This window comes from Oncorhynchus mykiss, chromosome 5 (assembly GCF_013265735.2).
Source record: "Oncorhynchus mykiss isolate Arlee chromosome 5, USDA_OmykA_1.1, whole genome shotgun sequence".
NCBI classification, from domain to species: domain Eukaryota; kingdom Metazoa; phylum Chordata; class Actinopteri; order Salmoniformes; family Salmonidae; genus Oncorhynchus; species Oncorhynchus mykiss.
The window spans coordinates 86,193,744-86,210,618 of NC_048569.1; the positions used below are offsets into that span (position 1 = coordinate 86,193,744).

General features: G+C 44.5%; 1 protein-coding gene across 4 annotated transcripts in view; it reads right to left on the bottom strand.

The window, feature by feature from the left end:
* The window catches only part of LOC110524725 (DnaJ (Hsp40) homolog, subfamily C, member 6), a 60,704-nt gene that overhangs the window by 6,357 nt on the left and 37,472 nt on the right, over positions 1-16,875 (bottom strand). For 3 of the 4 annotated variants that reach the window (XM_036978620.1, XM_036978617.1, XM_036978619.1), the window contains 12 exons: positions 15,974-16,107; positions 15,052-15,246; positions 9,589-9,706; positions 8,921-9,000; positions 8,469-8,662; positions 7,406-7,807; positions 7,104-7,175; positions 3,463-3,561; positions 2,540-2,677; positions 1,902-2,249; positions 1,534-1,682; positions 1,136-1,312 (listed from right to left, as the gene is read on the bottom strand). In XM_036978620.1, the coding sequence (XP_036834515.1) occupies positions 1,136-1,312; positions 1,534-1,682; positions 1,902-2,249; positions 2,540-2,677; positions 3,463-3,561; positions 7,104-7,175; positions 7,406-7,807; positions 8,469-8,662; positions 8,921-9,000; positions 9,589-9,706; positions 15,052-15,246; positions 15,974-16,107 (2,106 nt within the window). The remainder of the gene's footprint in view (positions 1-1,135; positions 1,313-1,533; positions 1,683-1,901; positions 2,250-2,539; positions 2,678-3,462; positions 3,562-7,103; positions 7,176-7,405; positions 7,808-8,468; positions 8,663-8,920; positions 9,001-9,588; positions 9,707-15,051; positions 15,247-15,973; positions 16,108-16,875) is intronic. The other variant, XM_036978618.1, reaches the window with a different exon arrangement.

Here is a 16,875-nt window from a genome sequence, read left to right on the forward strand (position 1 = left end):
TTGTATGTCTTCCATTTCCTAATAATTGCTCCCACAGCTGATTTCTTCAAACCAAGCTGCTTACCTATTGCAGATTCAGTCTTACCAGCCTGGTGCAGGTCTACCATTTTGTTTCTGGTGTCCTTTGACAGCTCTTTGGTCTTGGCAATAGTGGAGTTTGGAGTGTGACTGTTTGAGGTTGTGGACAGGTGTCTTTTATACTGATAACAAGTTCAAACAGGTGCCATTAATACAGGTAACGAGTGGAGGACAGAGGAGCCTCTTAAAGAATAAGTTACAGGTCTGTGAGAGCCAGAAATCTTGCTTGTTTGTAGGTGACCAAATACTTATTTTCCACCATAATTTGCAAATAAATTCATAAAAATTCCTACAATGTGATTTTCTGGATTTTTTTTTCTCATTTTGTCTATCATAGTTGGAAGTGTACCTATGGTGAAAATTACAGGCCTCTCTCATCTTTTAAGTGGGAGAACGTGCACAATTGGTGGCTGACTAAATACTTTTTTGCCCCACTGTAATTACACAGATACCGGAACTCATCTGGGGTGCCACTGCCTCTGCATATTGAATTCAAGAGTTCCGGTATCTGTGTAAATATTTGACTCAATATTCCACAACAGAGGATACAGACAGCTCAAGAGGTATGCAGAAAAATACAAAATTGAATTAAGCATAGTGATTATGGCTCTAAACTCTTAGAAGAAAAGGTTCTATGTAGAACCTAAAATGGTTATTTGGAGAACAATTTCAAGTAGCATTTTAAGTTCCAGGTAGAACCCTTTTGGGTTCCATGAAAAACCCTTTCCACAGAGGGTTCTACATAGAACCCAAAAGGCTTCTAACTAAAACCAAAATAGGTTCTACCTGGAACCAAAGGGTTCTCCTTTGGGGACAGGCAAACTTGAGGTGTTTAAACAATGCTAAATTCTTCAACTTAAAGGATGGGGGGGGGCCTAGCCTCCAGTCCACCTCCCAGCTATCCTCACGCACCCTCAGATTTTTGGGGTGCATGATGCCCCCTGTGTGTGTGTGTGTGTGTGTGATTGCATGAGTATGTGTGTGTGTATGCGTGTGTATGAGGTAAGTGTAGATGTGTTACACTGTGTGTAGAGTTAACCTCTTCCTTCCCCCTCACCTTGTCTGGATGGACCACCAGCACAGCTTTACGGTAGACCTTCTTGACCTGCTCTGGGGTCACCAGGTCAGCCATGCCTACAGGCTTCCAGCGGGTCTCCCCCTCCCACAGCACCGTGTGCATGGTGGACAGCAGGGCCCGGATGTTACGCTCCTTCCCCTCGATCCAGTCCAGAATCTGGTGGTAGAGGGGGGAGAGTCTGGGCCAGATACAACACTGAGCTCACAGGGCTTCTTCAACATCTTGAGATAGCTAGCTTGTTTTTCTTAGGCTGTCAAAAGACAGTCCAACATTGGACCCACCTCCCCCCTGTAGTTATATCTTCACTACACTTTCCAACTCTCGGTCCAAGTGGATTGGACCGAGAGTTGGAAGTGGATTGACCACTGTAAGACTACCTTGAGTTTCTCGGGGTCCATCTCTTTAGCCATCTCCTCCTTTCTCATCTCTGCTATTGTCCTGGGACCTTCCTTCTTTTTGGCTCCAGCAAAGCTTTGGCCAGACAGCAGGTCATCAAAGTTAGCCATTGCAACTTTGGGCTTGGTACCTGGGAGAGAGAAAGTAACATCTTCTCTCATCCACTTATAATACAGTATATGTGCAGTCATATCATGAATGACTACCTGCACAGATCACACACATGCAGGTCAGTTTCAAGTGGCACATTTGTACATTAATACAGAGCAACAGGAGTGATTTTGGGGGGAACACAACACAACAGTCTATCCATCCCAGTGTGATAACAACCAGTCTCCCACTGACTCACCCATGTTGGGCTGTTGTTTCCCGGCTGCATTGGGAGCAGCTCCTCCTCCCATGGCAGAGAAGCTGATGTTGTAGTTGGGTCTGTTGGAGGGGGAGGTGTGGGGCATGGAGTGGCTGGTGCTGGGCTTGGCCTGGGGGGATGGACCACCCTGACCCTGTGGTTGGGGCTGCCACCCTGGCTGCCCTCCAACACCACCACCACCGGGCTTCCAGGAGGGAAGGCCTGTGTTGGCCTGCCAGCCCCCACCGTGCTGGGGCGAGGGAGGAGGCCGTGAGGGGGAGCCCATGGGGGGGAAGGCAGGGGTGGTGCCTGTAGGGGTGGTGGGCTTACTGGAGAACCCAGATCCTCCTATAGAGAGAGATGTAACTCAACTATCATAACATAACATAGCATGACATAACCAGAGGAGGCTGGGGGGAAGATATATAGGAGGGCAGGCTCATTGTAATGGCTGGAATGGAATCAATGAAACTATATCAAACACATCAAACACATGGAAACCACGTTTGACTCCGTTCCATTGATTCCATTCCAGCTATTACAATGAGCTCGTCCTCCTATAGCTCCTCCCAACAGCCTCCCCTGGACATAACATATTTAAAGCATCAGTTAGAACAGTACTTAAAGCCTTCACTGACCTCCCAGACTTCCCCCAAGGTTTCCGATGTCAGCAAAGGGGTCCAGAGTGTTGGGTTTGGCCTGGTGTGTGGGAGTGTTGTTGACCGACCCAGTAGGACTGGTACTGGCTGACTTGCTGCCCATACTGAAACCACCTCCTCACACAGAACACACAATAACACAGTTGAAATACTATACAATACTTTATTTGATTTAGCCTTTATATTACCAGGAAGGTCAATTAAGAACACATTCTTATTTCCAAAGAAGTAGGCACTGTAGTTCTATAAATATGATTCTCATAAGCACCAGCAGAGGTCCCTATTTAGTCCATTCTGATATTACACACGCTTGCTTGCTCAGGGCAGCACAGTAAGCTGGATGATGGCATGCCATAGCTCTCTGTTGCTCCTGGCAGCACAGTACGCTGGATGATGGCATGCCGTAGCTCTCTGTTGCTCCTGGCAGCACAGTACGCTGGATGATGGCATGCCATAGCTCTCTGTTGCTCCTGGCAGCACAGTACGCTGGATGATGGCATGCCATAGCTCTCTGTTGCTCCTGGCAGCACAGTAAGCTGGATGATGGCATGCCATAGCTCTCTGTTGCTCCTGGCAGCACAGTACGCTGGATGATGGCATGCCATAGCTCTCTGTTGCTCCTGGCAGCACAGTACGCTGGATGATGGCATGCCGTAGCTCTCTGTTGCTCCTGGCAGCACAGTACGCTGGATGATGGCATGCCATAGCTCTCTGTTGCTCCTGGCAGCACAGTACGCTGGATGATGGCATGCCATAGCTCTCTGTTGCTCCTGGCAGCACAGTACGCTGGATGATGGCATGCCATAGCTCTCTGTTGCTCCTGGCAGCTGGTTGTTCCTCTGTTCTCAGACCCCTGTCTCTGCAGATGTTGTCCATGAATGTTACACATGAGTAGAACTTACCTGGAGCTGCAGGTTTGTTCCAGTCCCATCCTCCCATGGCGTTGGGAGGCTGCTGAATGGTGACTACAGGGGTGGTGGGTGGGACTGGGGAGCTGTGGCCTATCAGAACACAGAAACATCAGTGACAGACCTCACAGACAATGGGAGGAAAGAGATATGAAGTCATGCAAATTATGACCACATTATCACCAATGACCATAGTGTTGGATACTATCTGACTTGAATTCCCTTTGAGCTACTGAATTGAGCCCCTCTGTTTGTAATTGTATAATTAGCCTAGCAGTAGTAATTATCATTGGTCTATGTGCATTGTATTCAGGCAGAGTGAAAGTACAAAGGGAGCATGTCTCTGAGTGTAAGAACGATTCTATAAGGGTTTAATAGGAGCCATGTAGGTGCCTCCCGGGTGGTGCAGTGGTTAAGGGCGCTGTACTGCAGCGCCAGCTGTGCCATCAGAGTTCCTGGGTTTGCGCCCAGGCTCTGTCGTAACCGGCCGCGACCGGGAGGTCCGTGGGGCGACGCACAATTGGCCTAGCATCGCCCGGGGTAGGGAGGGCTTGGTCGGTAGGGGTGTCCTTGTCTCATCGCGCACCAGCGCTGTGGCGGGCTGGTGTGCGCTAACCAAGGTGGCCAGGTGCACGGTGTTTCCTCCGGCGCATTGGTGCGGCTGGCTTCCGGGTTGGATGCGTGCTGTGTTAAGAAGCAGTACGGCTTGGTTGGGTAGTGTATCGGAGGACGCATGACTTTCAACCTTCGTCTCTCCCGAGCCCGTACGGGAGTTGTAGCGATGAGACAAGATAGTAGCTACTACAACAATTGGATACCACGAAATTGGGGAGAAAAAGGGGTAAAAATTAAAAAAAAAAAAAGAATAGGAGCCATGTATCTGGGGTTAGAGCTGACAGATCATAATTACTGTATATACTCTTATATACAGTTTTGATGTATTCTTAGAGATTGAAAGAGATTGAAACTCACTAAAAGTGGCAGTAATAAAGCCTCTCTTGAAAAAGCCAAACCTTGACCCAGAAAATATAAAAAACTAATTGGCCTATATCGAATCTTCCATTCCTCTCAAAAATTTTTGAAAAGGCTGTTGCGCAGCAACTCACTGCCTTCCTGAAGACAAACAATGTATACGAAATGCTTCAGTATGGTTTTAGACCCCATCATAGCACTGAGACTGCACTTGTGAAGGTGGTAAATTACCTTTTAATGCATCTGTCCTCGTGCTCCTAGACCTTAGTGCTGCTTTTGATACCATCGATCACCACATTCTTTTGGAGAGATTGGAAACCCAAATTGGTCTACACGGACAAGTTCTGGCCTGGTTTAGATCTTATCTGTCGGAAAGATATCAGTTTGTCTCTGTGAATGGTTTGTCCTCTGACAAATCAACTGTACATTTCGGTGTTCCTCAAGGTTCCGTTTTAGGACCACTATTGTTTTCACTATATATTTTACCTCTTGGGGATGTCATTCGAAAACATAATGTTAACTTTCACTGCTATGCAGATGACACACAGCTGTACATTTCAATGAAACATGGTGAAGCCCCAAAATTGCCCTCGCTAGAAGCATGTGTTTCAGACATAAGGAAGTGGATGGCTGCAAACTTTCTACTTTTAAACTCGGACAAAACAGAGATGCTTGTTCTAGGTCCCAAGAAACAAAGAGATCTCTGTTGAATCTGACAATTAATCTTAATGGTTGTACAGTTGTCTCAAATAAAACTGTGAAGGACCTCGGCGTTACTCTGGACCCTGATCTCTCTTTTGAAGAACATATCAAGACCATTTCAAGGACAGCTGTTTTCCATCTACGTAACATTGCAAAAATCAGAAACTTTCTGTCCAAAAATGATGCAGAAAAATGTATCCATGCTTTTGTCACTTCTAGGTTAGACTACTGCAATGCTCTACTTTCCGGCTACCCGGATAAAGCACTAAATAAACTTCAGTTAGTGCTAAATACAGCTGCTAGAATCCTGACTAGAACCAAAAAATGTGATCATATTACTCCAGTGCTAGCCTCCCTACACTGGCTTCCTGTCAAAGCAAGGGCTGATTTCAAGGTTTTACTGCTAACCTACAAAGCATTACATGGGCTTGCTCCTACCTATTCCAGACTCAGGCTGGGCCACTATAACACCTGACTGATAAGAAGTCCTGTGAAAGGTACGGAGGAGCACGAAGGTTCCAGACTCAGGCTGGGCCACTATAACACCTGACTGATAAGAAGTCCTGTGAAAGGAACGGAGGAGCACGAAGGTTCCAGACTCAGGCTGGGCCACTATAACACCTGACTGATAAGAAGTCCTGTGAAAGGAACGGAGGAGCACGAAGGTTCCAGACTCAGGCTGGGCCACTATAACACCTGACTGATAAGAAGTCCTGTGAAAGGAACGGAGGAGCACGAAGGTTCCAGACTCAGGCTGGGCCACTATAACACCTGACTGATAAGAAGTCCTGTGAAAGGAACGGAGGAGCACGAAGGTTCCAGACTCAGGCTGGGCCACTATAACACCTGACTGATAAGAAGTCCTGTGAAAGGAACGGAGGAGCACGAAGGTTCCAGACTCAGGCTGGGCCACTATAACACCTGACTGATAAGAAGTCCTGTGAAAGGAACGGAGGAGCACGAAGGTTCTAGACTCAGGCTGGGCCACTATAACACCTGACTGATAAGAAGTCCTGTGAAAGGAACGGAGGAGCACGAAGGTTCCAGACTCAGGCTGGGCCACTATAACACCTGACTGATAAGAAGTCCTGTGAAAGGAACGGAGGAGCACGAAGGTTCCAGACTCAGGCTGGGCCACTATAACACCTGACTGATAAGAAGTCCTGTGAAAGGAACGGAGGAGCACGAAGGTTCCAGACTCAGGCTGGGCCACTATAACACCTCATTTGAGTCAATTGGAGGTGTACCTGTGGAATTATTTCAAGGCCGACAATGACCCCAAGCATACTTCCAAAGTTGTGGTAAAATGGCTTAAGGACAACAAAGTCAAGGCATTGGAGTGGCCATCACAAAGCCCTGACCTCAATCCTACAGAAAATGTGTGGACAGAACTGAAAAAGCGTGTGCGAGCAAGGAGGCCTACCAACCTGACTCAGATACACCAGCTCTATCAGGAGGAATGGGCCAAAATTCCCCCAACCTATAGTGGGAAGCTTGTGGAAGGCTACCCGAAACATTTGACCCAAGTCAAACAATTTAAAGGCAATGCTACCAAATACTAATAGAGTATATGTAAACTTCTAACCCACTGGGAATGTGATGAAATAATAAAAGCTGAAATAAATCATTCTCTCTACTATTATTCTGACATTTCAAATTCTTAAAATAAATTGATAATCCTAGCTGACCTAAACCAGCGAAATTTTACAAGGATTAAATTGAGAAACTGAGTTTAAATGTATTTGGCTAAGGTGTATGTAAACTTCCGACTTCAACTGTATCAGTGTAAAGACAGCAGTCACATAGTGGATAGTGGAAAGAGTGAAACGTTAATTGGTAGACAGTGCCTCTACAGATGCAGTCTGGTCATGCCTTACACATGCCAGTGTTCTGCATGGTGGGGGATAGAGAGTGAGCTGCATGTAGGAGGGGGCCAGGCTGCCCCAGGTTACCAAGATTACCTGCTGGACCCAGGAAGGACCCCATCAGCTCCTGGGGCTTGGGCATCGGACCCGCCCCAAACGGGTCCAACGCTGGGTAGACAGAGAGAAAAGCATAAACCATTACTTTACTATTCAATTCAATACATTTTATTAATCTCCGACAGGCAATTAATTCTGGAAGTCATAGGATATGCATAGATGAACATACTATGTACACATCTGTGTTAAAATGACTTTGTAAAAAAACAGACAAATGAACCTGAATTGAGTTGATCAGTAACTATGGCTATATGGTGTTATAGTAATAATTGACTACATACCTGGATAGGGGCAGGGGAGGGTGGAGGGAGGGGCTATTTTCTGTGGGGTGGACTGGGCCGAAGTGGGCCCACTCCCTGTCTGGGGGGAGGCCCCAAACAGGTCCCCCAGGAGGTCTGTGGTGGTGTTGGTGGTCGGGGGCTGGGGCGAGGGGCATGGGGTGTTCACTGCCACCCCATCCAGGCCCAGGAGGTCCACCTCTTCTGGGGGAGGAGGAGGAGCAGCGGGGGGGGCGTGGGGCTGCTCGGGTCTCTTGGGGCCCCTGGTACCAGTCTGAGCCCCTCCAGGTCTCTCTACACTAGCGTGGCTTTGCTGGCTGGAAAGGGACAGCATCTCGTCATCAGACGGCTCACTGTCCTCCCCGTGAGGACGACCATCCAGACCGCCTTGGGACCGGCTTGGCTCTACATGGGAGGGGTAGGTCACATAAGGAAAACTTGGTCTTGATTTAGTAAATAGGTTTGCTTCCCACAAAATATTCAACAGGAGAACAGGAGATATTTTGCTAAGTTATAGATATCAGCATTGCTAGCCACCACAGCAGCGTGATAAAGCTAAACTAACACATGTACATCACCCAGGGGAAGCTGCCTCGAACAATGTGCTGACTTCCTCTAACTACAGCAGCTAGTATCTTTACTGGTCTGTGGTCTCCTCTACTCTAGACCTACCCTCCAAGTCCAGTCCCTCCATCTCATCTTGGGAGGAGAGAATGAGACCAACGTTAGAGTAAGAAAGACTGTTCAACAGCAGCTCTCATTAGTGGTGACTATATCAGTATCTGTGTGTGTTTAGCTGTCTGTGTGCATAGTTTCTGTGTGTGTGCCTTGGTCCATCTGGGCATTGGAGTGTGTGGACCTCTGTGTCAGTGCATGTATCTGTGCCTGTGTACCAACATGTGCGTGCCCATCTGTGTCCGTTTGTATGCGTATGCGTGCATGTGTGTATGAGTGTGTGCATCTGTGTGTACATATTTGCCTGTGTGTGTGTGTGTTTGTGTGTGTGTCCATCTGTCCTGTATGCCTCTGCATGTGTGCTTGTATGTTGACCTCCCCTCTGCCCTACCTGCTATGGCCAGTGCGTCCTGGTGTTCCTGGTGACAGGAGAACAGTACGTTGGGGATGAGGTCTTTATTAGGGAACTGTTCCCAGGGAGGGGTCAGGTCCTTCTGCTTGTCAGTGCTCTCCACCTCGATGTCCACCAACACATGGAACAACTGAGGGTACTTCTCTGGAGAGTCACACGCATCCAGCTCCGGCCTAGACAGGTGTGAGTGTGTGTGTGTGTGTGTGTGTGTGTGTGTGTGTGTGTGTGTGTGTGTGTGTGTGTGTGTGTGTGTGTGTGTGTGTGTGTGTCAGACAAATAGTTAGTTAGTTCTCCAATCACTATTTCAAAAAAGAGCCATGTTCCATATCATGACGTACACCAACATGTAAACATGATATATAGTATTTCACATTCACGTGTTAATACTTCACATATGTACTGTACAGATATTATATGAGAGAGGGGCTCACTTTGTAAACTTCAACACAGTGGTCCCTGGAGCAATGAAGCCTGTGTGGAACTGGATCTGGAATATCTGGGTGTTGGACACCTGCAAACACCAACAAGTAATCACATAGATAGATTCAGGAATCACATAGATAGATTCAGGAATCACATAGATAGATTCAGGAATCACATAGATAGATTCAGGAATCACATAGATAGATTCAGGAAGCACATAGATTCAGGAATCACATAGATTCAGTAATCACATAGATTCAGGAAGCACATAGATTCAGGAAGCACATAAATAGATTCAGGAGGCACATAGATAGATTCAGGAGGCACATAGATAGATTCAAACAATTACACTGTGGAAATGTATGATCGTAAGGGAAGGAGATTCCATCTAGATTTCAATTTAGTCTGTGCTGTGTTTATGTTCATTCAGGGCACACAATGTACATCAATGTGTTAGTGTGACAGTATCTCCCAGAGAGCAATCTCTGTCTGTAAATAACAAGGTATCAGGACATGGTCCCATACAATCAGAGCTAACAGAATCTCTCATAGCATAGCATATCATAATCTGTGTGTGCATCAGTGGTATGCTAGCATGCTAGACTAGCCATATGCTGTACTTTGGCCTGAGTGTGTCAGTGTTGTCTTAGCATGTTAGGCTAGCCCCATGCTGTACCTTGGCCTGCAGTCGTCCTCCGATGGTGTTCCTCATATGATAGACAGAAATGACCACATCACCCTGGACATTCACACCTAGAGGGAAGACAACCTTCCCCTCCTGGACCCTGTGCTCTCTGAGAGGGGGGAGGGTGAGAGAGACAGACAAGCGGAGGAAAGGAGGAGAAGGAGAAAAAGAGAAAGGTATTCAGAGATGGTGTCATACAGTGCACACGGAAAGTATTCAGACCCCTTTTGTTCATTAGTTTACTCCAATTAGTGGAGGGGTGGTAGGGTTAGTGGTAAATAAGAAAGGAAAAAATATACTGGATATGTACAGTGGGGAGAACAAGTATTTGATACACTGCCGATTTTGCAGGTTTTCCTACTTACAAAGCATGTAGAGGTCTGTACTTTATATCATAGGTACACTTCAACTGTGAGAGATGGAATCTAAAAAAAATTATCCAGAAAAACACATGTATGATTTTTAAGTAATTCATTTGCATTTTATTGCATGACATAAGTATTTGATACATCAGGAAAGCAGAACTTAATATTTGGTACAGAAACCTTTGTTTGCAATTATAGAGATCATACGTTTCCTGTAGTTCTTGACCAGGTTTGTACACACTGCAGCAGGGATTTTGGCCCACTCCTCCATACAGACCTTCTCCAGATCCTTCAGGTTTCGGGGCTGTCGCTGGGCAATACGGACTTTCAGCTCCCTCCAAAGATGTTCTATTGGGTTCAGGTCTGGAGACTGGCTAGGCCACTCCAGGACCTTGAGATGCTTCTTACGGAGCCACTCCTTAGTTGCCCTGGCTGTGTGTTTCGAGTCGTTGTCATGCTGGAAGACCCAGCCACGACCCATCTTCAATGCTCCTACTGAGGGAAGGAGGTTGTTGGCCAAGATCCCGCGATACATGGCCCCATCCATCCTCCCCTCAATACGGTGCAGTCGTCCTGTCCCCTTTGCAGAAAAGCATCCCCAAAGAATGATGTTTCCCCCTTCATGCTTCATGGTTGGGATGGTGTTCTTGGGGTTGTACTCATCCTTCTTCTTCCTCCAAACACGGCGAGTGGAGTTTAGACCAAAAAGCTCTATTTTTGCCTCATCAGGCCACATGACCTTCTCCCATTCCTCCTCTGGATCATCCAGATGGTCATTGGCAAACTTCAGACGGGCCTGGACATGCGCTGGCTTGAGCAGGGGGACCTTGCGTGCGCTGCAGGATTTTAATCCATGACGGCGTAGTGTGATTACTAATGGTTTTCTTTGAGACTGTGGTCCCAGCTCTCTTCAGGTCATTGACCAGGTCCTGCCGTGTAGTTCTGGGCTGATCCCTCACCTTCCTCATGATCATTGATGCCCCATGAGGTGAGATCTTGCATGGAGCCCCAGACCGAGGGTGATTGACCGTCATCTTGAACTAACAGGTCTGTGAGAGACGGAATTCTTTCTCGTTGGTAGGTGATCAAATACTTATGTCATGTAATAAAATGCAAATTAATTACTTAAAAATCATACAATGTGATTTTCTGGATTTTTGTTTTAGATTCCGTCTCACAGTTGATGTGTACCTATGATAAAAACGTCAGAAAACCTGCAAAATAAGCAGTGAATCAAATACTTGTTCTCCCCACTGTATGCAGTTGAAGTCGGAAGTTTACATACACCTTATTAATACATTTAAACTCAGTTTTTCACAATTCCTGACATTTAATCCCAGTACAAATTCCCTGTTTTAGGTCAGTTAGGATCATCACTTTATTTTAAGAATGTGAAATATCAGAATAATAGTAGAGAGAATGATTTATTTCAGCTTTATTCTTTCATCACATTCCCAGTGGGTCAGAAGTTTACATACACTCAATTAGAATTTGGTAGCATTGACTTTAAATTGTTTAACTTGGGTCAAACGTTTCAGGTAGCCTTCCACAAGCTTCCCACAATAAGTTGGGTGAATTTTGTCCATTCCTCGCTGACAGAGCTGGTGTAACTGAGTCAGGTTTGTAGGCCTCCTTGCTTGCACACGCTTTTTCAGTTCTGCCCACACATTTTCAATGGGATAGAGGTCAGTGCTTTGTGATGGCCACTCCAATACCTTGACTTTGTTGTCCTTAAACCATTTTAGCACAACTTTGGAAGTATGCTTAGGGTCATTGTCCATTTGGAGGACCCATTTGCGACCAAGTTTTAACTTCCTGACTGATGTCTTGAGATGTTGCTTCAATATATCCACAAAATTTTACTTTCTCATGATGCTATCTATTTTGTGAAGTGCACCAGTCCCTCCTGCAGCAAAGCACCCCCATGACATGATGCTGCCACCCCTGTGCTTCACGGTTGGGATGGTGTTCTTTGGCTTGCAAGCCTCCCCTTTTTCCTCCAAACATAACGATGGTCATTATGGCCAAACAATTCTATTTCTGTTTCATCCGACCAGATGACATTTCTCCAAAAAGTACGATCTTTGTCCCCATGTGCAGTTGCAAACCGTAGTATTGGAGTAGTGGCTTCTTCCCTGCAGAGCGGCCTTTCAGGTTACTTTTGTACCTGTTTCCTCCAGCATCTTCACAAGGTCCTTTGCTGTTGTTCTGGAATTGATTTGCACTTTTCGCATCAAAGTATGTTAATCTCTAGGAGACAGAACTCGTCTCCTTCCTGAGCGGTATGACGACCATGGTGTTTATACTTGCGTACTACTGTTTGTACAGATTAACGTGGTACCTTCAGGCGTTTGGAAATTGCTCCCAAGGATGAACCAAACTTGAGGAGGTCGACATTTTTTTTCTGAGATCTTGTCAGATTTCTTTTGATTTTCCCATGATGTCAAGCAAAGAGGCACTGAGTTTGAAGGTAGGCCTTAAAATACATACACAGGTACACCTCCAATTGATTCAAAATATGTTAGTTAGCCTATCAGAAGCTTCTAAAGCCATGACATAATTTTCTGGAATTTTGCAAGCTGCTTAAAGGCACAGTCAACTTAGTGTATGTAAACTTCTGACCCGCTGAAATTGTGATACAGTGAATTATGAGTGAAATAATCTGTCTGTAAACAATTGTTGGAAAAATTACTTGTGTCATGCACAAAGTAGATGTCCTAACCGACTTGCCAAAACTATAGTTTGTTAACAAGAAATTTGTGGAGTGGTTGAAAACAAGTTTTAATGACTCCAACCTAAGTGTATGTAAACTTCTGACTTCAACTGTATATACACTACTGTTCAAAAGTTTGGTGTCACTTAGAAATGTCCTTGTTTTTGAAAGAAAAGCACATTTCTTTATCCATGAAAATAACATCAAATTGATCAGTGCAGACATTGTTAATGTTGTAAATTACTTTTGTAGCTGTAAATGGCTGATTTTGAATGGAATATCTACATAGGCATACAGAGGCCCATTATTAGCAACCATCACTCCTGTGTTCCAATGGCACTTTGTGTTAGCTAATCCAAGTTTATTATTTTAAAAGGCTAATTTATCATTAGAAAATCCTTTTGAAATTATGTTAGCACAGCTGAAAACTTTTGTTCTGATTAAAGAAGTAATACAACTGGCATTCTTTAGACTAGTTGAGTATCTGGAGCATCAGCATGTGTGGGTTTGATTGCAGGCTCAAAATGGCCAGAAACAAAGACCTTTCTTCTGAAACTTGTCAGTCTATTCTTGTTCTGAGAAATGAAGGCTATTCCATGCGAGAAATTGCCAAGAAACTGAAGATCTCGTACAACGCTGTGTACTACTCCCTTGACAGAACAGCACAAACTGGATCTAACCAGAATATAAAGAGGAGTGGGAGGCCCCGGTGCACAACTGAGCAAGAGGACAATACCATTAGAGTATCTAGCTTGAGAAACAGACGCCTCACAAGTCCTCAACTGGCAGCTTCATTAAATAGTAAATAGAAGGCCAGCATCCTGGAGTCGCCTCTTCACTGTTGACGTTGAGACTGGTGTTTTGCGGGTACTATTTAATGAAGCTGCCAGTTGAGGACTTGTGAGGCGTCTGTTTCTTAGTTGTGCACCGGGGCCTCCCACTCCTCTTTCTACTCTGGTTAGAGCCAGTCTGTGCTGTTCTGTGAAGGGAGTAGTACACAGCATTGTACGAGATATTCAGTGGCCTCCAAATCATGTCCAAAAAGGCTGTAACGTAACAAAATGTGGAAAAAACTCAAGGGGTCTGAATACTTCCCGAAGTATAACTCTGTGAAGCATTTATTTGGGCTGCAATTTCTGAGGCTGGTAACTCTAATGCAGCAGAGGTAACTCTGGGTCTTCCTTTCCTGTGGCAGTCCTCAGTGGCAGTTTTTGCGACTGCACTTGAAGAAACTTTCAAAGTTCTTTACATTTTCCCGGATTTATTGACTTTCCTGTCTTAAAGTAATAATGCACTGTCGTTTCTCTTTGCTTATTTTAGCTGTTCTTTCCATAATATGGACTTGGTCTTTTACCAAATAGGGCTGTATATCTTCTGCAAACATCCCCTACCTTGTCACAACACAACTGATTGACTCAAACGCATTAAGAAGGAAAGAAATTCCACAAATGAGGCACACCTGTTAATTGAAATGCATTCCAGGTGACTACCTCATGAAGCTGGTTGAGAGAATGCCAAGTATGACAAATTTGTCATCAAAGCAAAGAGTGGCTACTTTGAAGAATCTCAAATATAAAATATATTTTGATTTGTTTAACACTTTTTTGGTTACTACATGGTTACATATGTGTTATTTCATAGTTTTGATGTCTTCACTATTATGTCTTCACAGGAACAGGAGTGGAGAAATAGGCTATGATGATTTCTTTCTTTTAACATCTTGAGAGAATGTGAGTGTGCAGTCTGTAGAGGTGCTATCTTTATCAGTATCATAAAAGCTGAATTTCAAACACATAAAATATGCATTCAAGCTGAACTGACATCTTATCAGAAACATGATGGGTTGTTTTCACAGCTTTCTATTTCCTTACAACTGGTCCAACTGGAGCATTTTCTCCCCGGTCCCTAAACGTCCTTGCTCCATGAAAGAAGCATAGATGACAGAGAAAACTTTACCTATGTCAACTTGAAGCATTCATTCTGTCGATTTATGACATTCTGGTGAGCAGGGGTTTATTTAGTCTTCAAGGGCAACATATAATGACAGAAGAGAAGCTGCATGTATCTAATTATAGACCAGTTGACTAGCAAATAGTCTACCAAAATGTTGGAAATTATAAACAGAAACATATCTAAATAAGGCAAAAAAGATTCTGCACGGCCTGTCAAAAATAATCTGTTGTCTAACTGTAGCCTACAGCGCATTTTCTATAATAGAAGGTTAGCGTCGGTTGCGGGCCTCAGATGTTCACTTTATCACATATAGCAATTGCGGGCGGGTGCGTGTGAACAAACAGCTGCTAGTGTGTGTGTGTGTATGTGTGTGTATGTGTGTGTGTGTGTGTGTGTGTGTGTGTGTGTCTGCACCTACTGTACCTCATCCTCTCATAGTCCTGTGCAGTAGAGAAGATCTTGGTCTCCCCTATGAGGATCTCAGAGAAGGGTCTGCAGCCGATGCGTTGTTTGTTGAAGCAAGGTACTGGACTCATGGTGACTGCCTTGACCACCAGGGGCTTGGAGTGTGGCAGGGAGGGCTTCTCTGATACCATACTGCACACATAGCCTATGTACCTGGAGAAGAGAGGCAGAGAATGTAAGGTTACAGACACTAAACTACCATAAGCACTGAGTACTATCTAAAAAATAAACATACATTGTCTTTGTACATGAATACAGAGGGGATTTTTTTTGTGCTAGAAAATATAACAAAACTATCCATCTTAAAGTTACAGTATATACTTGAAATCATATTTCCTATGTCTACAGATTCTTGCAGAAAATCGTTTGCTTTTTCAGTTTAGAGAAACACAACAGAACAAAAACCAAGATGAGGCTTGATTGCCACTGTCTTCATCCATCAGCCTCTCTGTCTGGGCTGAAGGATGAAGCAGTCTTTGTTATTATGAGAAGCAGCTGTGTGGCCAAGCGGCTGGCTGTGTTAGCGTGTGTGTGTGTGTGTGTTTGTGTGCGTGTTCGTGCTTGCATGTTGATTAATTGGCTGCTGTATATTTCTGGCACCTCGTTAGCATCGTGGCTAATGCGCCATGTACCGCAACTCAGCCATCGGAAAATAAATAGGTTGATAAAGGATTTAGGAGAGTAATGCAGGGGGAGAAGGAAGGAGGAGGGAGCTAGGTTTTTAAGTTCATCCATCATCTAAAAATAACAAAGTCAAAGTCATGGAGGTGAAGACTGTTTATGTGTTTAATCTTTTTCTCCTGTTTTCCACTGCAATGAACAGCAATCAATATAAAACACACACACACACCCCACAAACACGCCCCCTGTGTTGTCCTACCTCCGGTGCGAGGGCCAGAGGCCAGAGCCGGGTCTCTTGGCGCTCAGCAGCTGCATGGCGGGCACTGGGTTGGAGAAGAGGTGGCAGAAGCAGAACATGGCACAGACCAGCACACCCGACGGAGCACGGCCGTCCTTAAGGAGGGCACAGACAGTCAGTAGATAGTAGATACACATAGACAAAACTAGCAAGCGAACAGCAACATGCCAACATAAACCGTTATGTAGGATAACTAACAGAAGAGAAGGAAGCTGCAGCAAGCTTACAGTACTTCAATTTACACAACTCAATGCATTGCAAAAAAAGTCAGTATAGTCTTTATGATTCCTATGAGCTAGGATAGTCTTTATGATTCCTATGAGCTAGGATAGTCTTTATGATTCTTATAAGCAAGGATAGTCTTTATGATTCTTAGAAGCTAGGATAGTCTTTATGATTCCTATAAGCTAGGATAGTCTTTATGATTCCTATAAACTAGGAAGGTCTTTATGATTCCTATAAGCTAAGATAGTCTTTATGATTCCTATACGCTAATATAGATAGCCTTTAAGATTTCTTTAAGCTAGGATAGTCTTTATGATTCTTAGAAGCTAGGATAGTCTTTATGATTTATATAAACTAGGTTAGTCTTTATGATTCCTATAAGCTAGGATAGTCTTTATAATTCCTATAAGCTAGGATGGTCTTTATGATTCCTATAAACTAGGATAGTCTTTATGATTCCTATACACTAGGATAGTCTTTATGATTCCAATAAGCGAGGATAGTCTTTATGATTCCTATAAGCGAGGATAGTCTTTATGATTCTTAGAAGCTAGGATAGTCTTTATGATTCCTATAAGCTAGGATAGTCTTTATGATTCTTAGAAGCTAAGATAGTCTTTATGATTCTTAGAAGCTAG